The 23,476-nt window shown below is 42.4% G+C and overlaps 1 protein-coding gene across 4 annotated transcripts in view; it reads left to right on the top strand.

The window, feature by feature from the left end:
* The window catches only part of LOC115143399 (microphthalmia-associated transcription factor-like), a 39,833-nt gene extending 17,174 nt beyond the window's left edge, over positions 1-22,659 (top strand). For 2 of the 4 annotated variants that reach the window (XM_029683787.2, XM_065001945.1), the window contains exons 2-9: positions 19,287-19,514; positions 19,744-19,839; positions 20,003-20,120; positions 20,365-20,448; positions 20,830-20,883; positions 21,008-21,083; positions 21,249-21,396; positions 21,544-22,659. In XM_029683787.2, the coding sequence (XP_029539647.1) occupies positions 19,287-19,514; positions 19,744-19,839; positions 20,003-20,120; positions 20,365-20,448; positions 20,830-20,883; positions 21,008-21,083; positions 21,249-21,396; positions 21,544-21,945 (1,206 nt within the window). In that variant the 3' untranslated portion in view covers positions 21,946-22,659. Of the gene's footprint in view, positions 1-16,852; positions 18,824-19,286; positions 19,515-19,743; positions 19,840-20,002; positions 20,121-20,364; positions 20,449-20,829; positions 20,884-21,007; positions 21,084-21,248; positions 21,397-21,543 lie in introns of those variants that run through there. The other 2 variants (XM_029683789.2, XM_029683788.2) reach the window with 2 other exon arrangements.
* Positions 22,660-23,476: the final 817 nt, after the last annotated feature.

Consider the following 23,476-nt stretch of genomic DNA (forward strand, 5'->3'; position numbering starts at 1 on the left):
GGGGTGGGACAAGGGAGCTATCTGAGGCATGTTGAGCAGGACTAGGGGCTCCACAGTAAAATAAAACAACGAGAGCTGCCCTAAACCACAGTATATTAGAGAAAGTAGAAAGGCGTAAGGCAATCACAGGTGTTGATTGGGAGAGCTAAGACAACAACGGGTGAGACAACAACTGGTAAACAGCTAGGACAACAACAACTGGTAAATGGCGATGAATGGACAGAGAGGGTCAGATAGCTACACACAGGGCCTGAGTTCGAGGCTGGGGCAGACAGATAAACAAAATGAAGTACCATGTTAATGAACAGTCCAGCAGGCATCAGCTGTGTAGCAGAGTGATCATTGGGTCCTTCTAGGCGTAAAGATATTTAAAATGTCTAGTGAAAGCCTAATATTGGCCTAATGACCTTCAGTTTGGAGAAAGTCAAAATAATAATCCATATCAATAAGAACCATGAACTGTAACCATTTAATTCAAATTAAATCAAATTGTATTTGTCACAAAGCCAAATACAACAAGAGTAAACCTTAGAGTGAAATGCTTAACCAAAAACGCACTACCCTCCAGTACATCACTGGGGCCAAGCTTCCTGCCATCCAGGACCTCTATACCAGGCGGTGTCAGAGGAAGGCCCTAAAAATTGCCAGACTCCAGCCACCCTAGTCATAGACCGTTCTTTCTACTACTGTACGGCAAGCTGTCCCGGAGCGCCAAGTCTAGGTCCAAAAGGCTTCTTAACAGCTTCTACCCCCAAGCCATAAGAACAGCTAATCAAAAGCCTAGCTACTGTTATTTTATTGTTACTCCTTAATTATTTGTTATTGTTCTATTTTTTTATATTAAAAAAAAAAATGTTTTACTTCAGTTTATTTTAGTAAATACTTTATTATTACTTATTTTTCTTAATTGCAGTGCCCTTTTGGTATCTTTAAGTTTGTTTTCACCGTATTAGACTGTATCACCGTATTGTAGATTTGATGTTTAAATGTTTAAGTTGAAATGGTGATGGAATAGCTGAGGAAAGACCTTAGGTTATGTATAATTTGTCAACATAGCTAACTAAAAAAAGGGTACGAGCATCCACACTGGAGGAAAGTTTATTGTTCTACAGTAGGCCTACATCTGTCAATCGACTGATGGCCCAAATCAGTTCATCAACTCAGCCAGGGAAACACAAACAGTAGGCTAGCCAATTATAGGTTTTCACACCTTGCACTATGTGGATAGGCTAACGGGTAGCCTACAGAATGTAGCCTATTGGAATATAATCAATTAAAAAGGGCCTATTGCAACCATTATTGGTCATCTCATTACTGCTCCAGATGATGTCAGTGTTACCTTAACATTAGTCCTGCTTTCAACCATTCTTTCAACATATGTTCACCCTCTGGTATTGTAATCGGAACAACTGAGTCCTTTTTTAACTATGGGTGATTTATCTACTTGCCAAGCATTCCATACAATATAAATAAAGCATTTCCTTGTTTACCATGGCAATGTGTAAATAAATCAAGGGGATTGAGGTATTCATCCCAGAAGGATGTTGGCTGGAATCTAACCCACACCAGGCCTGTATGTGCAGGATGTAGGCAGTGGCCCTAATCACTAGACCACCCCAGGTCACAATTGAACAGAATATTGACCATAGCAAACACTTGACACTTGTATGTCATAGCCTAATGCAGACCAAAATATATATTGTGTTATTAAGCTTCATAAAATGATGGTTGTTGAGAGTATGGCTGCATTTCAGATGTATTTTTGTACATTTGAATGTATCAGTAGGAGCTACGTTTAGCGTTTGAGCAAGAGAGAACATTATTTTGATTGCAAGCACTGATCCCAATGACTCAACTGCTCTCACATGGAGAGAAAGAGAACTGCTAATTTTCACGGACTCACAAGGCTCATTGAATTTCCTGATGCAGCAGGAAAATTCTCTGCCACAAAAGAGTGATCAAGTTCAAATCCGACATCTGAACCTCTGTTTTCATATCATTTTAAGGGCATTACATACAGTGCCTTGCGAAAGTATTCGGGCCCCTTGAACTTTTGCCACATTTCAGGCTTCAAACATAAAGATATAAAACTGTATTTTTTTGTGAAGAATCAACAACAAGTGGGACACAATCATGAAGTGGAACGACATTTATTGGATATTTCAAACTTTTTTAACAAATCAAAAACTGAAAAATTGGGCGTGCAAAATTATTCAAGGGGGCCGAATACTTTCGCAAGGCACTGTATGAGGGTATACAGTTGAAGTCGGAAGTTTACATACACCTTAGCCAAATACATTTAAACTCGGTTTTTCACAATTCCTGACATTTAAAATTCCCTGTCTTAGGTCAGTTAGGATCACCACTTTATTTGAAGAATGTGAAATGTCAGAATAATGGTAGAGAGAATGATTTATTTCAGCTATTATTTCTTTCATCACATTCCCAGAAGTTTACATTCACTCAATTAGTATTTGGTAGCATTGCCTTTTAATTGTTTAACTTGGGTCAAACATTTCGGGTAGCCTTCCACAAGCTTCCCACAATAAGCTGGGTGAATTTTGGCCCATTCCTCCTGACAGAGCTGGTGTAACTGAGTCAGGTTTGTAGGCCTCCTTGCTCGCACACGCTTTTTCAGTTCTGCCCACAGATTTTCTATAGGATTGAGGTCAGGGCTTTGTGATGACCACTCCAATACCTTGACCTTGTTGTCCTTAAGCCATTTTGCCACAAATTTGGAAGTATGCTTGGGGTCATTGTCCATTTGGAAGACCCATTTGCGACCAAGTTTTAACTTCCTGACTGATGTCTTGAGATGTTGCTTCAATATATCCACATAAGTTTCCTTCCTCATAAAGCCATCTATTTTATGAAGTGCACCAGTCCCTCCTGCAGCAAAGCACCCCAATACATGATGCTGCCACCCCCATGCTTCACGGTTGGGATGGTGTTCTTCGGCTTGCAAGCCTCCCCTTTTTCCTATAAACATAACGATGGTCATTATGGCCAAAAAGTTTGATTTTTGTTTCATCAGACCAGAGGACATTTCTCCAAAAAGTATGATCTTTGTCCCCATGTGCAGTTGCAAACCGTAGTCTGGATTTTTTTTATGGTGGTTTTGGAGCAGTGGCTTCTTCCTTGCTGAGTGGCCTTTCAGGTTATGTCGATATAGAACTTGTGTTACTGTGGATATAGATACTTTTGTACCTGTTTCCTCCAGCATCTTCACAAGGTCCTTTACTGTTGTTCTGGGATTGATTTGCACTTTTCGCACCAAAGTACGTTCATCTCTAGGAGACAGAACGCGTCTCCTTCCTGAGCGATATGACGGCTGCATGGTCCCATGGTGTTTATACTTGCGTACTTTTGTTTGTACAGATGAACGTGGTAACTTCAGGCATTTGGAAATTGCTCCCAAGGATGAACCAGACTTGTAGAGGCCTACAATTTTTTTTCTGAGGTCTTGGCTGATTTCTTTTGATTTGCCCATGATGTCAAGCAAAGAGGCACTGAGTTTGAAGGTAGGCCTTGAAATAGATCCACAGGTACACTGCCAATTGACTCAAATAATGTCAATTAGCCTATCAGAACCTTCTAAAGCCATGACATCATTTTCTGGAATTTCTCAAGCTGTTTAAAGGCACAGTTAACTTAGTGTATGTAATTTTCTGACCCACTGGAATTGTGATACAGTGAATTATAAGTGAAGTAATCTGTCTGAAAACAATTGTTGGAAAAATTAGTAGATTAAGTAGATGCCCTAACCGACTTGCCAAAACTATAGTTTGTGAAAAATAAATTTGTGGAGTGGTTGTTAAACGAGTTTCAATGGCTCCAACATAAGTGTTTGTAAACTTTCGACTTCAACCGTAACTTTGAAAGATTGAGTCTGTGATTTTGTTGTAGGCAGAGCCAGAGTGCAATGGAGTAGAATTCTATTTGCGGGGGTTGCACACTAGCAGTCTTTCAATCACCAGCAAGTGAATGCACTTTTCAGATCACAGTGCACATTTGTTTCTATTCTTTGCTAGTTAATGAGTTATTAGTCCAGTTATAGATAAGTATAGGTCAGCAATGGAGAGTTACTGCTTCCTACAAGAGCACAAAACCTGAAGGCTACATTTCATGCTGTCTTTGAAAAGCCAGTCAGGTAAAAAGCTTATGTCTTAATTAAAGAGGCAGTTTTATATTTTGAGACAGACTTGAATTTGCAAATAAGCTAATAGGCAGATGTTCTGTATGGTAATAATAATACATTTTATTTTGTAAAGTGATTTCTTGCATCATACAACACAATGCAATTTACAGTCCCCTAGTTGGCCCATGGTGTTACAGACCAAGTAAAAAATTATGAATTAATGTCAAGCCCTTCATAATGTAAAAACGTTTTTAAAAAGTATCATGCAATGTAGACCTGCAATGACCACCACATATAGGCTACTGTAGGCTATATCGTAAAAATCAAAAGCTATTTCCATTTGAAAATGTTATGGGATTTGCTCCATTGGTTTTGTTGGTAGGCCAACATTATACTCAAATAGCCACAATAGCCTATTGGCTACTGTCTAAAACTGTAAGGGTACAGCTCCAATGTTCACTGTAAACGCGCCAGAAGTTGCACAAAATTCTCTCAAGTTTCCGACCACAAGGCCTACAATTTGCTCAGTGCCCCCAAAAATTAGAGGGAACATTGCTCAAAATATATGCCATTTATCAGACACAATTTACAGTCATGCGTGCATGCGTTTTACGTATGGGTGGTCCTGGTTTTACGTATGGGTGGTCCCTAACCCAAAATCTTGGCATTGCACCTGCCATGCTCTACCAACTGAGTTACAGAGGACCAGCTGAGGCGTGATGGGGGATATGGTTTCAGATTTGATAAATGCATTGCAGCCTCCACTTTTGATTCACCGAGTAGTTTAAAATATACAGTGGGACAAAAAAGTATTTAGTCAGCCACCAATTGTGCAAGTTCTCCCACTTAAAAAGATGAGAGAGGCTTGTAATTTTCATCATAGTACACTTCAACTGTGACAGACAAAATGAGGGAAAAAAATCCAGAAAATCACATTGTAGGATTTATTTGCAAATTATGGTGGAAAATAAGTATTTGGTCAATAACAAAAGTTTATTGCAATACTTTGTTATATACCCTTTGTGGCAATGACAGAGGTCAAATGTTTTCTGTAAGTCTTCGCAAGGTTTACACACACTGTTGCTGGTATTTTGGCCCATTCTTCCATGCAGATCTCCTCTAGAGCAGTGATGTTTTGGGGCTGTTGCTGGGCAACACGGACTTTCAACTCCCTCCAAAGATTTTCTATGGGGTTGAGATCTGGAGACTGGCTAGGCCACTCCAGGACCTTGAAATGCTTCTTACGAAGCCACTTCTTCGTTGCCCGGGCGGTGTGTTTGGGATCATCGTCATGCTGTAAGACCCAGCCACGTTTCATCTTCAATGCCCTTGCTAATGGAAGGAGGTTTTAACTCAAAATCTCACGATACATGGCCCCATTCATTCTTTCCTTTACACGGATCAGTCGTCCTGGTCCCTTTGCAGAAAAACAGCCCCAAAGCATGATGTTTCCACCCCCATGCTTCACAGTAGGTATGGTGTTCTTTGGATGCAACTCAGCATTCTTTGTCCTCCAAACACGACGAGTTGAGTTTTTACCAAAAAGTTCTATTTTGGTTTCATCTGACCATATGACATTCTCCCAATCTTCTTCTGGATCATCCAAATGCTCTCTAGCAAACTTCAGACGGGCCTGGACATGTACTGGATAAAGCAGGGGGACACGTCTGGCACTGCAGGATTTGAGTCCCTGGCGTCGTAGTGCGTTACTGATGGTAGGCTTTGTTACTTTGGTCCCAGGTCTCTGCAGGTCATTCACTAGGTCCCCCCGTGTGGTTCTGGGATTTCTGCTCACCGTTCTTGTGATCATTTTGACCCCACGGGGTGAGATCTTGTGTGGAGCCCCAGATCGAGGGAGATTATCAGTGGTCTTGTATGTCTTCCCATTTCCTAATAATTGCTCCCACAGTTGATTTATTCAAACCAAGCTGCTTACCTATTGCAGATTCAGTCTTCCCAGCCTGGTGCAGGTCTACAATTTTGTTTCTGGTGTCCTTTGACAGCTCTTTGGTCTTGGCCATAGTGGAGTTTGGAGTGTGACTGTTTGAGGTTGTGGACAGGTGTCTTTTATACTGATAACAAGTTCAAACAGGTGCCATTAATACAGGTAACGAGTGGAGGACAGAGGAGCCTCTTAAAGAAGAAGTTACAGGTCTGTGAGAGCCAGAAATCTTGCTTGTTTGTAGGTGACCAAATACCTATTTTCCACCATAATTTGCAAATAAATTCATAAAAAATCCTACAATGTGATTTTCTGGATTTTTTCCCTCATTTTTTACATTTTTACATTTAAGTCATTTAGCAGACGCTCTTATCCAGAGCGACTTACAAATTGGTGCATTCACCTTATGACCTCCAGTGGAACAGTAGTGCATCTAAATCTTTTCAGGGGAGGGGGTGAGAGGGATTACTTTATCCTATCCTAGGTATTCCTTAAAGAGGTGGGGTTTCAGGTGTCTCGGAAGGTGGTGATTGACTCCGCTGTCCTGGCGTCGTGAGGAGTTTGTTCCACCATTGGGGGGCCAGAGCAGCGAACAGTTTTGACTGGGCTGAGCGGGAACTGTACTTCCTCAGTGGTAGGGAGGCGAGCAGGCCAGAGGTGGATGAACGCAGTGCCCTTGTTTGGGTGTAGGGCCTGATCAGAGCCTGGAGGTACTGAGGTGCCGTTCCCCTCACAGCTCCGTAGGCAAGCACCATGGTCTTGTAGCGGATGCGAGCTTCAACTGGAAGCCAGTGGAGGGAGCGGAGGAGCGGGGTGACGTGAGAGAACTTGGGAGGTTTGCGGCGTTCTGGATGAGTTGTAGGGGTTTAATGGCACAGGCAGGGAGCCCAGCCAACAGCGAGTTGCAGTAATCCAGACGGGAGATGACAAGTGCCTGGATTAGGACCTGCGCCGCTTCCTGTGTGAGGCAGGGTGTACTCTCGGATGTTGTAGAGCATGAACCTACAGGAACGGGCCACCGCCTTGATGTTAGTTGAGAACGACAGGGTGTTGTCCAGGATCACGCCAAGGTTCTTAGCGCTCTGGGAGGAGGACACAATGGAGTTGTCAACCGTGATGGCGAGATCATGGAGCGGGCAGTCCTTCCCGGGAGGAAGAGCAGTTCCGTCTTGCCAGGTTCAGCTTGAGGTGGTGATCCGTCATCCACACGGATATGTCTGCCAGACATGCAGAGATGCGATTCGCCACCTGGTCATCAGAAGGGGGAAAGGAGAAGATTAATTGTGTGTCGTCTGCATAGCAATGATAGGAGAGACCATGTGAGGTTATGACAGAGCCAAGTGACTTGGTGTATAGCGAGAATAGGAGAGGGCCTAGAACAGAGCCCTGGGGGACACCAGTGGTGAGAGCACGTGGTGTTTTCTCGCCACGCCACCTGGTAGGAGCGACCTGTCAGGTAGGACGCAATCAAGCGTGGGCCGCGCCGGAGAGATGCCCAACTCGGAGAGGGTGGAGAGGAGGATCTGATGGTTCACAGTATCGAAGGCAGCCGATAGGTCTAGAAGGATGAGAGCAGAGGAGAGAGAGTTAGCTTTAGCAGTGCGGAGCGCCTCCGTGATACAGAGAAGAGCAGTCTCAGTTGAATGACTAGTCTTGAAACCTGACTGATTTGGATCAAGAAGGTCATTCTGAGAGAGATAGCGGGAGAGCTGGCCAAGGACGGCACGTTCAAGAGTTTTGGAGAGAAAAGAAAGAAGGGATACTGGTCTGTAGTTGTTGACATCGGAGGGATCGAGTGTAGGTTTTTTCAGAAGGGGTGCAACTCTCGCTCTCTTGAAGACGGAAGGGACGTAGCCAGCGGTCAGGGATGAGTTGATGAGCGAGGTGAGGTAGGGGAGGAGGTCTCCGGAAATGGTCTGGAGAAGAGAGGAGGGGATAGGGTCAAGCGGGCAGGTTGTAGGGGCGGCCGGCCGTCACAAGACGCGAGATTTCATCTGGAGAGAGAGGGGAGAAAGAGGTCAGAGCACAGGGTAGGGCAGTGTGAGCAGAACCAGCGGTGTCGTTTGACTTAGCAAACGAGGATCGGATTTCGACCTTCTTTTCAAAATGGTTGACGAAGTCATCTGCAGAGAGGGAGGAGGGGGGAGGGGAGGAGGATTCAGGAGGGAGGAGAAGGTTGCAAAGAGCTTCCTAGGGTTAGAGGCAGATGCTTGGAATTTAGAGTGGTAGAAAGTGGCTTTAGCAGCAGAGAGAGAAGAGGAAAATGTAGAGAGGAGGGAGTGAAAGGATGTCAGGTCCGCAGGGAGATGATTTTCCTCCATTTCCGCTAGGCCCTGTTCTGTGAGCTCGCAATGAGTCGTCGAGCCACGGAGCGGGAGGGAAGACCGAGCCGGCCTGGAGGATAGGGGACATAGAGAGTCAAAGGATGCAGAAAGGGAGGAGAGGAGGGTTGAGGAGGAAGAATCAGGAGATAGGTTGAGAAGGTTTGAGCAGAGGGAAGAGATGATAGGATGGAAGAGGAGAGAGTAGCGGGGGGAGAGAGAGCGAAGGTTGGGACGGGCGCGATACCATCCAGTAGGGGCAGTGTGGGAAGTGTTGGATGAGAGCGAGAGGGAAAAGGATACAAGGTAGTGGTCGGAGACTTGGAGGAGCGAGGTTAGTGGAAGAACAGCATCTAGTAAAGATGAGGTAAAGCGTATTTCCTGCCTTGTGAGTAGGGGGAAGGTGAGAGGGTGAGGTCAAAGAGAGAGGAGTGGAAAGAAGGAGGCAGAGAGGAATGAGTCAAAGGTAGGCGTGGGGAGGTTAAAGTCGCCCAGAACTGTGAGAGGTGAGCCGTCCTCAGGAAAGGAGCTTATCAAGGCATCAAGCTCATTGATGAACTCTCCGAGGAACCTGGAGGGCGATAAATGATAAGGATGTTAAGCTTGAAAGGGCTGGTAACTGTGACAGCATGGAATTCAAAGGAGGCGATAGACAGATGGGTAAGGGGAGAAAGAGAGAATGACCACTTGGGAGAGATGAGGATCCCGGTGCCACCACCCCGCTGACCAGAAGCTCTCGGGGTGTGCGAGAACACGTGGGCAGACGAAGAGAGCAGTAGGAGTAGCAGTGTTGTCTGTGGTGATCCATGTTTCCGTCAGTGCCAAGAAGTCGAGGACTGGAGGGAGACATAGGCGGAGATGAACTCTGCCTTGTTGGCCGCAGATCGGCAGTTCCAGAGGCTACCGGAGACCTGGAACTCCACGTGGGTCGTGCGCGCTGGGACCACCAGATTAGGGTCTTGCCACGCGGTGTGGAGCGTTTGTATGGTCTGTGCAGAGAGGAGAGAACAGGGATAGACAGACACATAGTTGACAGGCTACACAAGAGGACGCTAATGCAAAGGAGATTGGAATGACAAGTGGACTACACTCACGAGTGTTCAGAGAGTTAAGCTTACAGGTAGCAAGAATCTTATTGACTAAAATGATTAAAATGATACAGTACTGCTGAAGTAGGCTTTAGCTGGCAGAGGCTGCGTTGTTGACTAAGTAGGCTAGTTGGCATTGGCTGCGTTGTTGACACTACACTAATCAAGTCGTTCCGTTAAGTGTAATAGTTTCTACTGTGCTGCTATTCGGGGCTAGCTGGCTAGCTAGCAGTGTTGATTACGTTACGTTGCGTTAAAAGAACGACAATAGCTGGCTAACTAACCTAGGAAGTCGCTCTAGACTACACAATTATCTTTGATACAAAACGGCTAGCTAGCTATGCTAGCTACGATCAAACAAATCAAGCCGTTGTACTGTAATGAAATGAAATGAAAAATGTGATACTACCTGTGGAGCGAAGCGAAATGCGACCGGATTGTTGAGTGCAGAAGTTCTGTTCGGTAGACGTTGGCTAGCTGTTGGCTAGCTAGCAGAGTCTCCTCCTGCATCTAAGATTTTTCTGTCATAGTTGAAGTGTACCTATGATGAGAATTACAGGCCTCTCTCATCTTTTTAAGTGGGAGAACTTGCACAATTGGTGGCTGACTAAATACTTTTTTGCCCCACTGTATATATGTTAGACACACTGAACAAATGTTCTGCCTTCTGCATTCATTAGTATTTTTAGTGTTAGTGCTTTACAGTACATTGCTGAACTCATGACACATTTATAGATTCTGCGCCTCTTGACCCTACGGCAGGATGTACAGTATCAGACCTCCCTTGTTTAATGGACTTACATTGTCATATCAAGTTTATCTGAGATCTCATAGTCCCATACCAGGCTATGATAAACCAGCTCTGTGAGTTTACGCGGCTGCACACATAAGATCTTTTGTTCATAATTTAGGCAAGTGCATTTTCTTAATCCCTCATAAATTGGACAATGTTTGCCATTCTGGGCAGAGAAGGGTTACATTCTTGTTAACTTCTCTTGCCACAGGCCCAATAGCACACAGCACAACCCCTGGTCTAAGTAGAAGACGCCTCTTTGTCCGTTTGCCATCCTCTTAGCTGAGCAGCCCATGTCATCACAGCAGCTCCCACGCCTGCAATGTCAGAGGCTTGTAACTATGGGCTGGAAGGCTAGAGAGCAAGACCCAGTGCCTTGGGGCTTTGATGGAACCCAACACATAGCGGTCAATTAAACTCACAAAGTCTCTCTTGTTTTCAACGAAGAGCTGTCTTTCACAGATATGCATTCAGTGTTTTGTCTGGTCTCAACAGCTTCCACGCTGTATCTCTCTGCCACTCTGTTCACCAAATCTCTACCTCCTTGACACATATCTTAACCCTGCATCTAAGAAATCAAAGTCCAAGTGAAGAAGGGGTGAATAAGAGTGTATACATCCCATCTGTGAAATGGTTTAAAGGCACAATCTATAAGGCTTTCTGCTGTTGAAGATAAATACCCATAGATTTTTTTAGGAATGTAATTTATACAGCACATGACTTATGAGCTTAGTACTTAGCTGTTTCTATGAATGTGAGATAAGCTTGGGTTTCCCCTGCCCCATCCCTCAACTGTCCAAACAAGCTGGCAGTTGCAGGCGGTTTAAAATTCAGATTGGTCCTAAAAATGATTTAATAGTCACCTGTACAGTGGGGCAAAAATGTATTTAGTCAGCCACTAATTGTGCAAGTTCTCCCACTTTTATCAACCCATGGAGGTCTGGATTTGGAGTCACACTCAAAATTAAAATGGAAAACCACACTACAGGCTGATCCAACTTTGATGTAATGTCCTTAAAACAAGTCAAAATGAGGCTCAGTAGTGTGTGTGCTCTCCACGTGCCTGTATGACCTCCCTACAACGCATGGGCATGCTCCTGATGAGGTGGGGGAGGGTCTCCTGAGGGATCTCCTCCCAGACCTGGAATAAAGCATCCTCCAACTCCTGGACAGTCTGTGATGGTGCAACATGGCGTTGGTGGATGGAGCGAGACATGATGTCCCAGATGTGCTCAATTGGATTCAGGTCTGGGGAACGGGCGGGCTGCTGACACACTCCAGCCACATGAGGTCTAGCATTGTCTTGCATTAGGAGGAACCCAGAGCCAACCGCACCAGCATATTGTCTCACAAGGGGTCTGAGGATCTCATCTCGGTACCTAATGGCAGTCAGGCTACCTCTGGCGAGCACATGGAGGGCTGTGCGGCCCCCCAAAGAAATGCCACCCCACACCATGGCTGACCCACCGCCAAACCGGTCATGCTGGAGGATGTTGCAGGCAGCAGACCGTTCTCCAAGGCGTCTCCAGACTCTGTCACGTCTGTCACATGTGCTCAGTGTGAACCTGCTTTCATCTGTGAAGATGTGGCGAATTTTCCAATCTTGGTGTTCTCTGGCAAATGCCAAACATCTTGCACGGTGTTGGGCTGTAAGCACAACCCCCACCTGTGGACGTCGGGCCCTCATACCACCCTCATGGAGTCTGTTTCTGACCATTTGAGCAGACACATGCACATTTCTGGCCTGCTGGAGGTCATTTTGCAGGGCTCTGGCAGTGCTCCTCCTGCTCCTCCTTGCACAAAGGCGGAGGTAGCGGTCCTGCTGCTGGGTTGTTGCCCTCCTACGGCCTCCTCCGCGTCTCCTGATGTACTGGCCTGTCTCCTGGTAGCGCCTCCATGCTCTGGACACTACGCTGACAGACACAGCAAACCTTCTTGCCACAGCTCGCATTAATGTTCCATCCTGGATGAGCTGCACTACCTGAGCCACTTGTGTGGGTTGTAGACTCCGTCTCATGCTACCACTAGAGTGAAAGCACCGCCAGCATTCAAAAGTGACCAAAACATCAGCCAGGAAGCGTAGGAACTGAGAAGTGGTATGTGGTCACCACCTGCAGAACCACTCCTTTATTGGGGGTGTCTTGCTAATTGCCTATAATTTCCACTTGTTGTCTATTCCATTTGCACAACAGCATGTGAAATTTATTGTCAATCAGTGTTGCTTCCTAAGTGGACAGTTTGATTTCACAGAAGTGTGATCGACTTGGAGTTACATTGTGTTGTTTAAGTGTTCCCTTTATTTTTTTGAGCAGTGTATGTCACTCTCCCAGGTTCACTCACCAGTTGGTGTTGTTCTTGTGTATCAGCGTTATGCCTTATGTTAGTGTCGTGTTCTTGGTTTTGTTGTTTTATTAAAACATTTCACCTGCTTCCCGACTCACCACCCCACCATTAAAGAATAGTCCAAAGAAAGCAAACATATGTTTTTTGGGGGAGATAAGGTTTTGCCAGGACTGGTGATATGAAGCCTGAAGGGTCATTTAGGAATATATCATGGGGCATGAACCTCTCTTGTGTCCATTGACTGGTTTCTGGTCCAGTTTTATGCTCTAGACTGCATGGCACCAGGGCACCCTAATGTCAAATTTTCATGGAAATACAAGATTAGTGGCAGCCTGATGCATGTGAACACTTATGTCTCAAGTTAGGATAAGACCTCAGAGTATCCCATTTTAGGCAAAGGGGCTATCATCCAGACAACAGACAGTTTTAACATAGAGCAAGAAAGGGTCTGCAGGTCAATAGTAGGGCTATGATACCCTACAAAGATTTCTGAAATAAACATAATAGTTACATTGTCTCTCTGATTAGAAGAATGTGAGGTGGTAATGTATAGTAAACTATACTTTAAGTTACTTTAGTTGGAGAATAACATTTGTTAAATGCAGTTTGATAAATAGTCAAGAGTTTTTCCTCAGCAGTGTGTACAAGTAGTTATACAGGGGCCAAGGGATCATGGCAGCCAGTGGCTATAGCCATCAATGTAAGCCCATGTGCTCTCTGCAAGTAGGTGATAAACCTCCGTCTCGCGAAGAGGCTATAAATAAAAGAGGGGTAAAGTCGCTGTGGGGAGATGAGGAATACTGCTCTTCTTCACGTATGTGTCTTAACCCAAAGGTTTGGCTGAAGGAAAAGGCCACAAAATGAGGGCGGAACAAAGACATCCTCTACTATGTTAGCACAAAGAGATCTTTCTCTGGGTTATTATCGGTGAAGGTTCTGCCAGGCCGTAGGGCACTTCCCCTGCATGTGCTTCACCTCTCTATCTCTATCTGGAAGGCCATTCCTCCACTCCAAGTCACGGTTTCCAGTAATCCCAACAAAGGCATGATACTGTTTAGGAGGGAATGGTAGACCTTTACGTTAGTTAGAGCGGCTATTGACATCGCTTTATCTCGTGTGAGGATCCTCATGAATTTGGACTCGGCTGCGCAGTTCCTTCACCAACTTGTTCACCTCCCATCCGTGGAAGGGTTCACAGAGTTGGCACTATTAGCACAGTCATTTTGTATACTTCTCTAGTCAATTAAATGAGTATGTAGTTGGGAGACATCGATGGGGAAATATGCATGTTCAGACCAGCAGTTTAGTGTGTTGTAATGACTAGGCTTCTATCCTTATCTCTTTTTTTCAGACAGAGAAAGACACATTTATTTTTTTGGGTTTACACTTTGACCCATTCAGAACAATGTTTGTCTCTTTGACATAATGGTGTACAGCGCTGAACAGCTTAGTAAACAGAAGTTCCTAAATTAGAAAGGACATTCTATGTTAAAGATATTGAGCTCCATTTTTCTTTTCAAGGGTTATTTCCAAGAATTACATCTCGACTAGTGCAGCATATTATGGTGTGCATGGCTCGAAGGGCAGCATATTATGGTGTGCATGGCTCGAAGGGCATGCAGAACTTAAAGATCCAATGCAGCTGTTTTTATCTCAATGTCAAATCATTTCTGGGTGACAACTAAGCACCTTACTGTGATTGTTTTCAGTTCAAATGTTCAAAATAAACAAAATAGCTTCTTAGCAAAGAGCAATTTCTCAAGCAACACATTTGCTATGACTGTCTAGGAGTGGTTGGAGTGGGGAGGGGAATACTGAAAACCAGCTGTTATTGGCAGAGAGGTTTGGAACTCTTTCTTATTCTATTCTATTCTATGCTATTGGAATTATATTTTTTATTCTATTCTATTCTATGCTATTGGAATTATCTTTTTTATTATATTCTATTGGAACTCTTATTCTATTCTATTCTATGCTATTGGAATTATATGTTTTATTCTATTCTATGCTATTGGAATTATATTTTTTATTATATTCTATTGGAACTCTCTTTCTTATTCTATTCTATGCTATTGGAATGATCTTTTTTATTTTATTCTATTCTATGCTATTGGAATTATCGTTTTTATTATATTCTATTGGAACTCTCTTTCTTATTCTATTGGAACTCTCTTTCTTATTCTATTCTATTCTATGCTATTGGAATTATATTTTTTATTATATTCTATTGGAACTCTCTATCTTATTCTATTCTATTCTATTGGAATATCTGTTTTATTATATTCTATTGGAACTCTTTCTTATTCTATTCTATTCTATTGGAACTCTCTTTCTTATTCTATTCTATTCTATTGGAACTCTCTTTCTTATTCTATTCTATGCTATTCTATTGGAACTCTCTTTCTTATTTCCTATTAGATAATTTTTCACCTGATGATAACACCAGGCAGGCCAAAACTCCATCCTACCAAAACAGGCAGAAATTTCAGGTGCTCTTTTACTAAAAGGGCATTATTATCATTTTTACAAATTCACAATATTATTACAACCTGTGGAAATATATACAGTGGGGCAAAAAAGTATTTAGTCAGCCACCAATTGTGCAAGTTCTCCAACTTAAAAAGATGAGAGAGGCCTGTAATTTTCATCATAGGTACACTTCAACTATGACAGACAAAATGAGGAAAGAAAATCCAGAAAATCACATTGTAGGATTTTTTAAAAATGTATTTGCAAATTATGGTGGAAAATAAGTATTTGGTCACCTAGAAACAAGCAAGATTTCTGTCTCTCACAGACTTGTAACTTCTTCTTTAAGAGGCTCCTCTGTCTTCCACTCGTTACCTGTATTAATGGCACCTGTTTGAACTTGTTATCAGTATAAAAGACACCTGTCCACAACCTCAAACAGTCACACTCCAAACTCCACTATGGCCAAGACCAAAGAGCTGTCAAAGGACACCAGAAACACAATTGTAGACCTGCACCAGGCTGGGAAGACTGAATCTGCAATAGGTAAGCAGCTTGGTTTGAATAAATCAACTGTGGGAGCAATTATTAGGAAATGGGAAGACATACAAGACCACTGATAATCTCCCTCGATCTGGAGCTCCACGCAAGATCTCACCCCGTGGGGTCAAAATGATCACAAGAACGGTGAGCAGAAATCCCAGAACCACACGGGGGGACCTAGTGAATGACCTGCAGAGAGCTCGGACCAAAGTAACAAAGCTTACCATCAGTAACACACTACGCTGCCAGGGACTCAAATCCTGCAGTGCCAGACGTGTCCCCCTGCTTAAGCCAGTACATGTCCAGGCCCGTCTGAAGTTTGCTGGAGAGCATTTAGATGATCCAGAAGAAGATTGGGAGAATGTCATATGGTCAGATGAAACCAAAATAGAACTTTTTGGTAAAAACTCAAATCGTCGTGTTTGGAGGACAAAGAATGCTGAGTTGCATCATAAGGTGAACGCACCAATTTGTAAGTCGCTCTGGATAAGAGCGTCTGCTAAATGACTTAAATGTAAATGTAATACCTACTGTGAAGCATGGGGGTGGAAACATCATGCTTTGGGGCTGTTTTTCTGCAAAGGGACCAGGACGACTGATCCGTGTAAAGGAAAGAATGAATGGGGCCATGTATCGTGAGATTTTGAGTGAAAACCTCCTTCCATCAGCAAGGGCATTGAAGATGAAACGTGGCTGGGTCTTTCAGCATGACAATGATCCCATCACACCGCCCGGGCAACGAAGGAGTGGCTTCGTAAGAAGCATTTCAAGGTCCTGGAGTGGCCTAACCAGTCTCCAGATCTCAACCCCATAGAAAATCTTTGGAGGGAGTTGAAAGTCCGTGTTGCCCAGCAACAGCCCCAAAACATCACTGCTCTAGAGGAGATCTGCATGGAGGAATGGGCCAAAATACCAGCAACAGTGTGTGAAAACCTTGTGAAAACTTACAGAAAACATTTGACCTCTGTCATTGCCAACAAAGGGTATATAACAAATTATTGAGATAAACTTTTGTTATTGACCAAATACTTATTTTCCACCATAATTTGCAAATAAATTCATAAAAAATTCATTAAAATCCTACAATGTGATTTTCTGGATTTTTTTTCTCTCATTTTGTATATCATAGTTGAAGTGTACCTATGATGAAAATTACAGGACTCTCTCATCTTTTTAAGTGGGAGAACTTGCACAATTGGTTGCTGACTAAATACTTTTTTGCCCCACTGTATAGAACACAAGAAAATCACACTTTGGACTGCACTGGGCCTTTAACAAACTTGTACAATGGTTAAATAAACCTGGAACAAACATATTATTGTGGTTTTTCGGATAAATCCAAAGGCTACAATGTATAAAGGACGATAAAGACAGATTAATTACTGTATAGTGCTACTGGTCAAGCATGTGCCTTGTGGAGTCTTTCTAAGTTTTATTTATGTTTTGCTAAGGGTTCCTTCTTCATTCTCAGTATACACCGTCTTTGTCAGGTAGATCTGATTGGTCAGTGGTGAGGTTGTGGTGTTAGCCTTTATTTAACTAAGGCAATAGACACTGATATGTGCACAGTCTGCACACACATGTATCTACATTCTGTGTGATATTTTAAAGAAGTACATTCAAGCAAAACAATACTTTAATGTATGACAACTTGATTACTATGACCTGTGTGAAAGCATGTATGTATAGGCATCCACTGTATGTGCTTAAGGGTGCAAGGAGTGGCAACATAATATACTGTTGACAGGTAGCTAGAGAAGAACTACATCTAATTACTAATAGTAATGTGGAGAGAGAGAGCGAGAGAGAGAGAGATGTGTGCAACATCACACGTGTTGGCTCCAGGCATGACGCCTGCTGTATAACTCTAAATTACTGTCCCAGAATAATGGGCCAGCTTTGTTAGAATAGAATGGTCAGATGTGAGCTCAACATTTATGATAATAGATTTTTGGAACGATTTGTAGATGAATTGTTTTGATTTATTTTTATTCTACAATTTTTGGTTGCATATTCCTCTATACTAAACATGAATAGTTCTATGAATTAGCTAATAGTTTCTTTGTTTTTTGCATAGTGGAAATCCCAGTGGGCATATAGACTCACACTTTGCTCATAGCTTCTATACACATGCAGAGACAGGCCAAAACCAGTCAAAACCAATGATCTTTCTATAGAAGGGTGTGAGAGTGAGAATATGCTGTTTATATGAATCTTAACTGATTCATTTATATACAGTACAGTTGCTCCTTGTGTTAGATACAACTACTTATATTGTCTTTATTTATTTATATTTGACATGGTTTTGGAACCATGAATGGCCATGTGTCTTCTGAAAACCAGATATAACAAATGTCACTAAGCAGTGTTGAACTTTATTAGCATACAGGCCTAGTGATCTGGATCAACTATTGAACTTTGGCATAGATTAATGTTAATGTTAATGTTCCTAATTACACAGTTATATTTGTTTCTGGTAATGTCATATTCCAGAGGTTTCAAGCCAGCAGTGATTCCATTATTGTGCCATGCCTGTGGCACATTTTTTGTATTTTTAACCCTAGTGGCCTCTTAAGTGGCAGACTAAGTAGGAACTGGCTATGACTTAGTTGACTAGTGGATCCTGGCACACCATTTGCGAACCACTCAGACTAGTGCTTAAATACTTAACACCAAAAGTTGGTAGGGGGATGGACAATCTGTTTAAAAATGCTGCTACATTTTGGGATTTATCTTTTCATATGCTCTGTTTGTAATGGAACAGTGGTGTCAATTGTATTCCGTGTTCTCAGAACAAATTATGTTTTATACTAGATGAGCGGAACTAAAGATGAAACGTTAGTTAGCCGTGAGCGAGTTTCAGTTTGGAGACTAGTAACCCACCAGCAGAAAGGGTCCTTTGTGAGACAGAGATGTTGACGTCAAATGAACCCTGTGAAGACATAAATTCTCAGTTTAACTAGAACAACACAGGGAGGATGAGCCCTGGTATCCTCCCCCTGTCTCCTAACTTACATAACTCATGAGGGGTTTTTCTTTAATAAGTTCAACTGACCAAGTCTGTCCTCTTATTTTCATGTTAGCCCTGTGTCCACACAGTTGACTGACCAGAACAAGGGAATATCTGATACATACTATCATACAAATGACAATATGTTGGAGATGCTTGAATACAGCCATTACCAGGTGAGATGTGCTACTGAACTGTTTTTTTGGTTTGGTTTTCTATCAGGATGCAGTATTACTATATTTATAGTATATTACAATACTATGTTTGTTTTGAGAATTTCGAATAATATAACAGAAATGTTCACTAATCAATGACAATGTCCTAAGTGTGTTGACTGTCATTGAGTAATATAAATAAAGAGGCATATAACTGGAGGCGCTGATTGAAATGATTCCGTCCATTGTTTCTGATTGTGTCACATCCATGTGTGTTGATCTTCGGGCATGCATTCTAGTCTGAAAACCAACCCACACAATGTCAAAGATCTGTATTGTGAGACAACATTTTACAAAACCACATTTCAGTGGATAACTATGCATTTCCATAGGATAAGATGACTACCTCAATACTGACATTGAATAAAACTGACTTCTGAAAAAAGTTAATCGCCTTCCATGTCTCTCCTTTTCCCCCACCAAGGTACAGACCCATCTGGAGAACCCCACCAAGTACCACATCCAGCAGGCCCAGAGGAAGCAGGTGAGGCAGTACCTGTCCACAACCCTTGGGGGTAAGCCTGGCAGCCAGGCCGGAAGCCTGCAGTGCCCCAGCCAGCCCCCGGAGCACGGGATGCCCCCCGGCCCAGGCAGCAGTGCCCCCAACAGCCCCATGGCCCTGCTGACCCTCAGCTCCAACTGCGAGAAGGAGGTAGGCATAACAGAGATGCCACAGAGATCCAATGTACCATTCACCCTGGTTTCTCATTTGGATTTCACAGTGGATTTATAACTAACTTCATGAAAATGGCAAACTGATTACAAAATACATGTAGATTTCTGGTACATCTTTCAATGTTGTTTATCAGAACATTATTTTAATACAAATCTGGTACTACTATATAGGTTGGTTTCAAATGTGTTATCCATCATTATTACAGATGGATGATGTCATCGATGACATTATTAGCTTGGAAACAAGTTATAATGAGGATATTTTTGGACTTATGGACCCAGGACTCCAGGTTACTAATACAGTAAGTTGACATCCTTTACAATTTAAACAACTTTTCAAGTGATGAGTGGAATAGCTACAGGCCCTACAACACATTTACTGAATAGGCTTTTTATGCTATAGAATATAAATATCTTTCTTACTTGTTGCATTGCAATCATTGAATGTTCTGTTCATTTCCTCAGCTCCCTGTATCTGGTAACCTTCTGGACATGTATGGGAATCAAGGGCTTCCCCCAAATGGACTTGCCATCAGTAACTCCTGCCCTGGTAGCTTATCCAACATCAAAAGGGAATTCTCAGGTTAATGTTTTTTGTCTACCGGGTATAACACATTATAACACCCTCAGCAAAGCAGCTCCATTGTTAATAATTTCAACCCTTTCAAATAAAAAAATATTTAAAGATGTTTATATTCAATTTGTGAAACCATTGTAGTGACAGTTAAAGAAGCAAAGATGCACAAATATTGTGTACAATTTGTAAAATGCATAAATATACTGTTAGCTATACATTAAATTGATCAAATAATTTATCAATACTCCAGCTCCTGGCATGATGCACGTACTGGACAATACTGGATCCTATGGCCAGTTTGACAACTACCAAAGGCCCGAGGGCTTTCCAGTTGGTACGTTGTCACTAGATTTTCAGATTTTTAAGCCATTGTCATTTGAATTGTTTTAATACATTTATGAAACTATTTTCATGGCAGCTCACTAATGTACCTGAACTAAAATGCCAATGGGAATTCATAATAATCTACCTCAGATTGGATAATTTGTATACCGGTATGTTATATGAAATGCAGCATTAAAGGCCTCTGTGAAGTATTTTGTGCATATTGAAAAATATAACACAATATGGATCTATATACTGTCTCAGTAAAATTGTAGCAAAGATAGCTAACATGAATGGTATTTAGCCAGAAATGGGTTGCAATCATCTTGAGTATGTATGGAATAGGACACCTTCTTTTGTCACTCAAAAGTGTTTCCCTTCCGCCCAAAAGCTGAGGTTCGAGCGATGGCCAAGGAGAGACAAAAAAAGGACAACCACAACTTAAGTGAGTTTCTATGGCAAAGAGGAGTAGTCAGTTATTTGGGATACATTGATCTTTTTCAAGAGTTGATTTGCAGATCCTCACGATACTTTAACTGATTCCTAATTTTTGTCTCTTCGCCCTGTAGTTGAACGAAGGAGAAGGTTCAACATCAACGATCGAATCAAAGAGCTTGGAACCCTGATTCCTAAGTCTAATGATCCGTAAGTAGCACAGTTTATACCACTTTTGGATATTCATCTTTTTTACCTACCAAAAATCTCTGGCTGCTTCCGGATGGCATAAAGGTTCATGTAGTTTAAGGATCTGCTTAGTTGCTACATGTACACTACATGTATGCACTGACTGTTGTCTCCCGCGGTCCCTAGGGACATGCGCTGGAATAAGGGCACCATTCTGAAGGCCTCAGTGGACTACATCAGGAAGCTGCAGAGGGAGCAGCAGAGAGCCAAGGAGGTGGAGCTTAGACAGAGAAGGCTGGAGCATGCCAACCGCCATCTGATGCTGCGCATACAGGTACCCCATTCCAGAGGGAGCCAGTGGGCATGGTACAGGGGCGCCTTGAGGGAAAACCTTTGTACTTCTGTACTTTAATACTCTTTTGAATGTGTACTTTAATACTCTTTGTGGGTTAATGTGTTTTCTGTGTGTGTTTCTGTGTAGGAGTTGGAGATGCAGGCGCGGGCTCATGGTCTTGCAATTCTGCCGTCGTCTTCCCTCTGCTCCTCTGAGCTGATAGCCCGAGCCATCAAGCAGGAGCCCATCTTAGGAGACTGTCCCTCAGACCTGTACCAGCTGCCAGGTCCCGACATGTCCCCTCCCACCACACTGGACCTCAACAACGGTACCATCCACTTTAACGACAGCCCTGTGGATGCAGGTGACCCAGGGGCATATGGCTCCAGCAAAGCATCCACTAAACTGAAGGACATTCTAATGGACAACACCCTGTCGCCCATATCATCCAATGACCCCCTTCTGTCCTCAGCTTCCCCAGACACCTCCAACAGCAGCAGCAGGCGTAGCAGCAGCTCAAGCATGGAGGAGAATGATCATGGTTGTTAGCACTGCCCACAAGCTCAAATCACACTGACATTTTATAAAGTAGCATTGTTATTACTGGAGCCAACGCTAGGTGCTGCTATGGCCTATTCCTTGAGATAAAGACAGTGGGATTTTCCCTCCCATTGTGTTCAGAAGTTTTGTCTTTTGTTTTTGTTTGTTTTACAATATTGTGTCTCCTTCTGGAATCAAATCTGGTTGTTCAGATTAGGCTACCCTGCCTAAGGTGACTGCTGAGATTTCACTGTACTGTAGCGTTCACTTTTCATGTGAATTATTTGACAGGAAGTGCACAATAACATGGCAATAATGTATTTTATGTGTAATATTTCTATATTTTTTTCATATCATGACCATTTGTTGAATTAGTTTAAAACATTTGTTTTGTGAGACATCATAGAGAAATATATATTTAGTTGAATACTTAAATTAACCGATAATAACATTTCACCAAGATTTTAAGATGAGATAAGACACATTTTTACCCTTAAATTTAGAAGCAATGGTTTGAAACCTACAACATTATTTGCGACTAGAAACAACTTTCAGGAACAATGAATACAATTTCAATGAATACAACCTGTTGATGAATTTTGTTTCCGACGTGGTGATATCTAAAGTGAAGATATTTGTACAAAACACTGTAAATATACATATTTTGTGATTTAGTTTTTTGAAGTAGGCCTTTAATTAAGTATTAAATTGAAAGTGAATTCATTTTATTTTTATTCCCTTGGCTATCTCAACCATATAACTTAGATCGTTGCTCTTACCCCATAGAAAGTTGTAATGCACATGAAGATAATATTTTGTCCAGGTCAAACCAATGACACATATTTAGCTCAGAATGAGCACCTGCGACCATTGTTTTTGAATGTCAGACTGCTGAATTACTATCCCTAATATAACTTTATGATGACTAATATCAATTCCTAATATAACTTTCCATAAGACCACTACATGGTCCTCTGTGTATTTCATATTTTATTAGGATCCCTATTAGCTACTGCTAAAGCGGCATTTTTTATATGTTTTTATACATAACATAGGCTAACACTTTTTGCTAAACTCCGCTGACTGGAATATAGCAACCTTGTTTTGCCGTATCGCCGTTAACAGGTTAGCTGAGATTTTGTGTAACGCCTTACAGTACCACCCATGAAGGGTTAGCTGAGGTATTGTGCCAGGCTTTGGACCTGCTCATGAACAAGGTTCCTGTGAATCAGATGGAGTTGTTCGGCTCCTACTCATATAGAAATTAACCAGGATCAGATGAAGTTGTTAGGCTCCTACTCGTATAAAATTAACCAGGATCAGGAGTTGTTAGGCTCCTACTTATATCAAATTAACCATGATCAGATGGGAGTTTTAACTAAGGTCCTTGGATTCTGCTGTGGCTTTCAACTCAGCCACTGTGATCAGAATTAATAGACGTGATCTCAGCAACCTTGAATCGTGTAGTTTCCTCCCTCTAAAGTTTCAACTTGATGGTTTCCAATTTAGCAACTTGTCTAACATTTCCACCTTCATTCCC

The sequence above is a fragment of the Oncorhynchus nerka genome, linkage group LG15, assembly GCF_034236695.1.
Source record: "Oncorhynchus nerka isolate Pitt River linkage group LG15, Oner_Uvic_2.0, whole genome shotgun sequence".
Taxonomy (NCBI): domain Eukaryota; kingdom Metazoa; phylum Chordata; class Actinopteri; order Salmoniformes; family Salmonidae; genus Oncorhynchus; species Oncorhynchus nerka.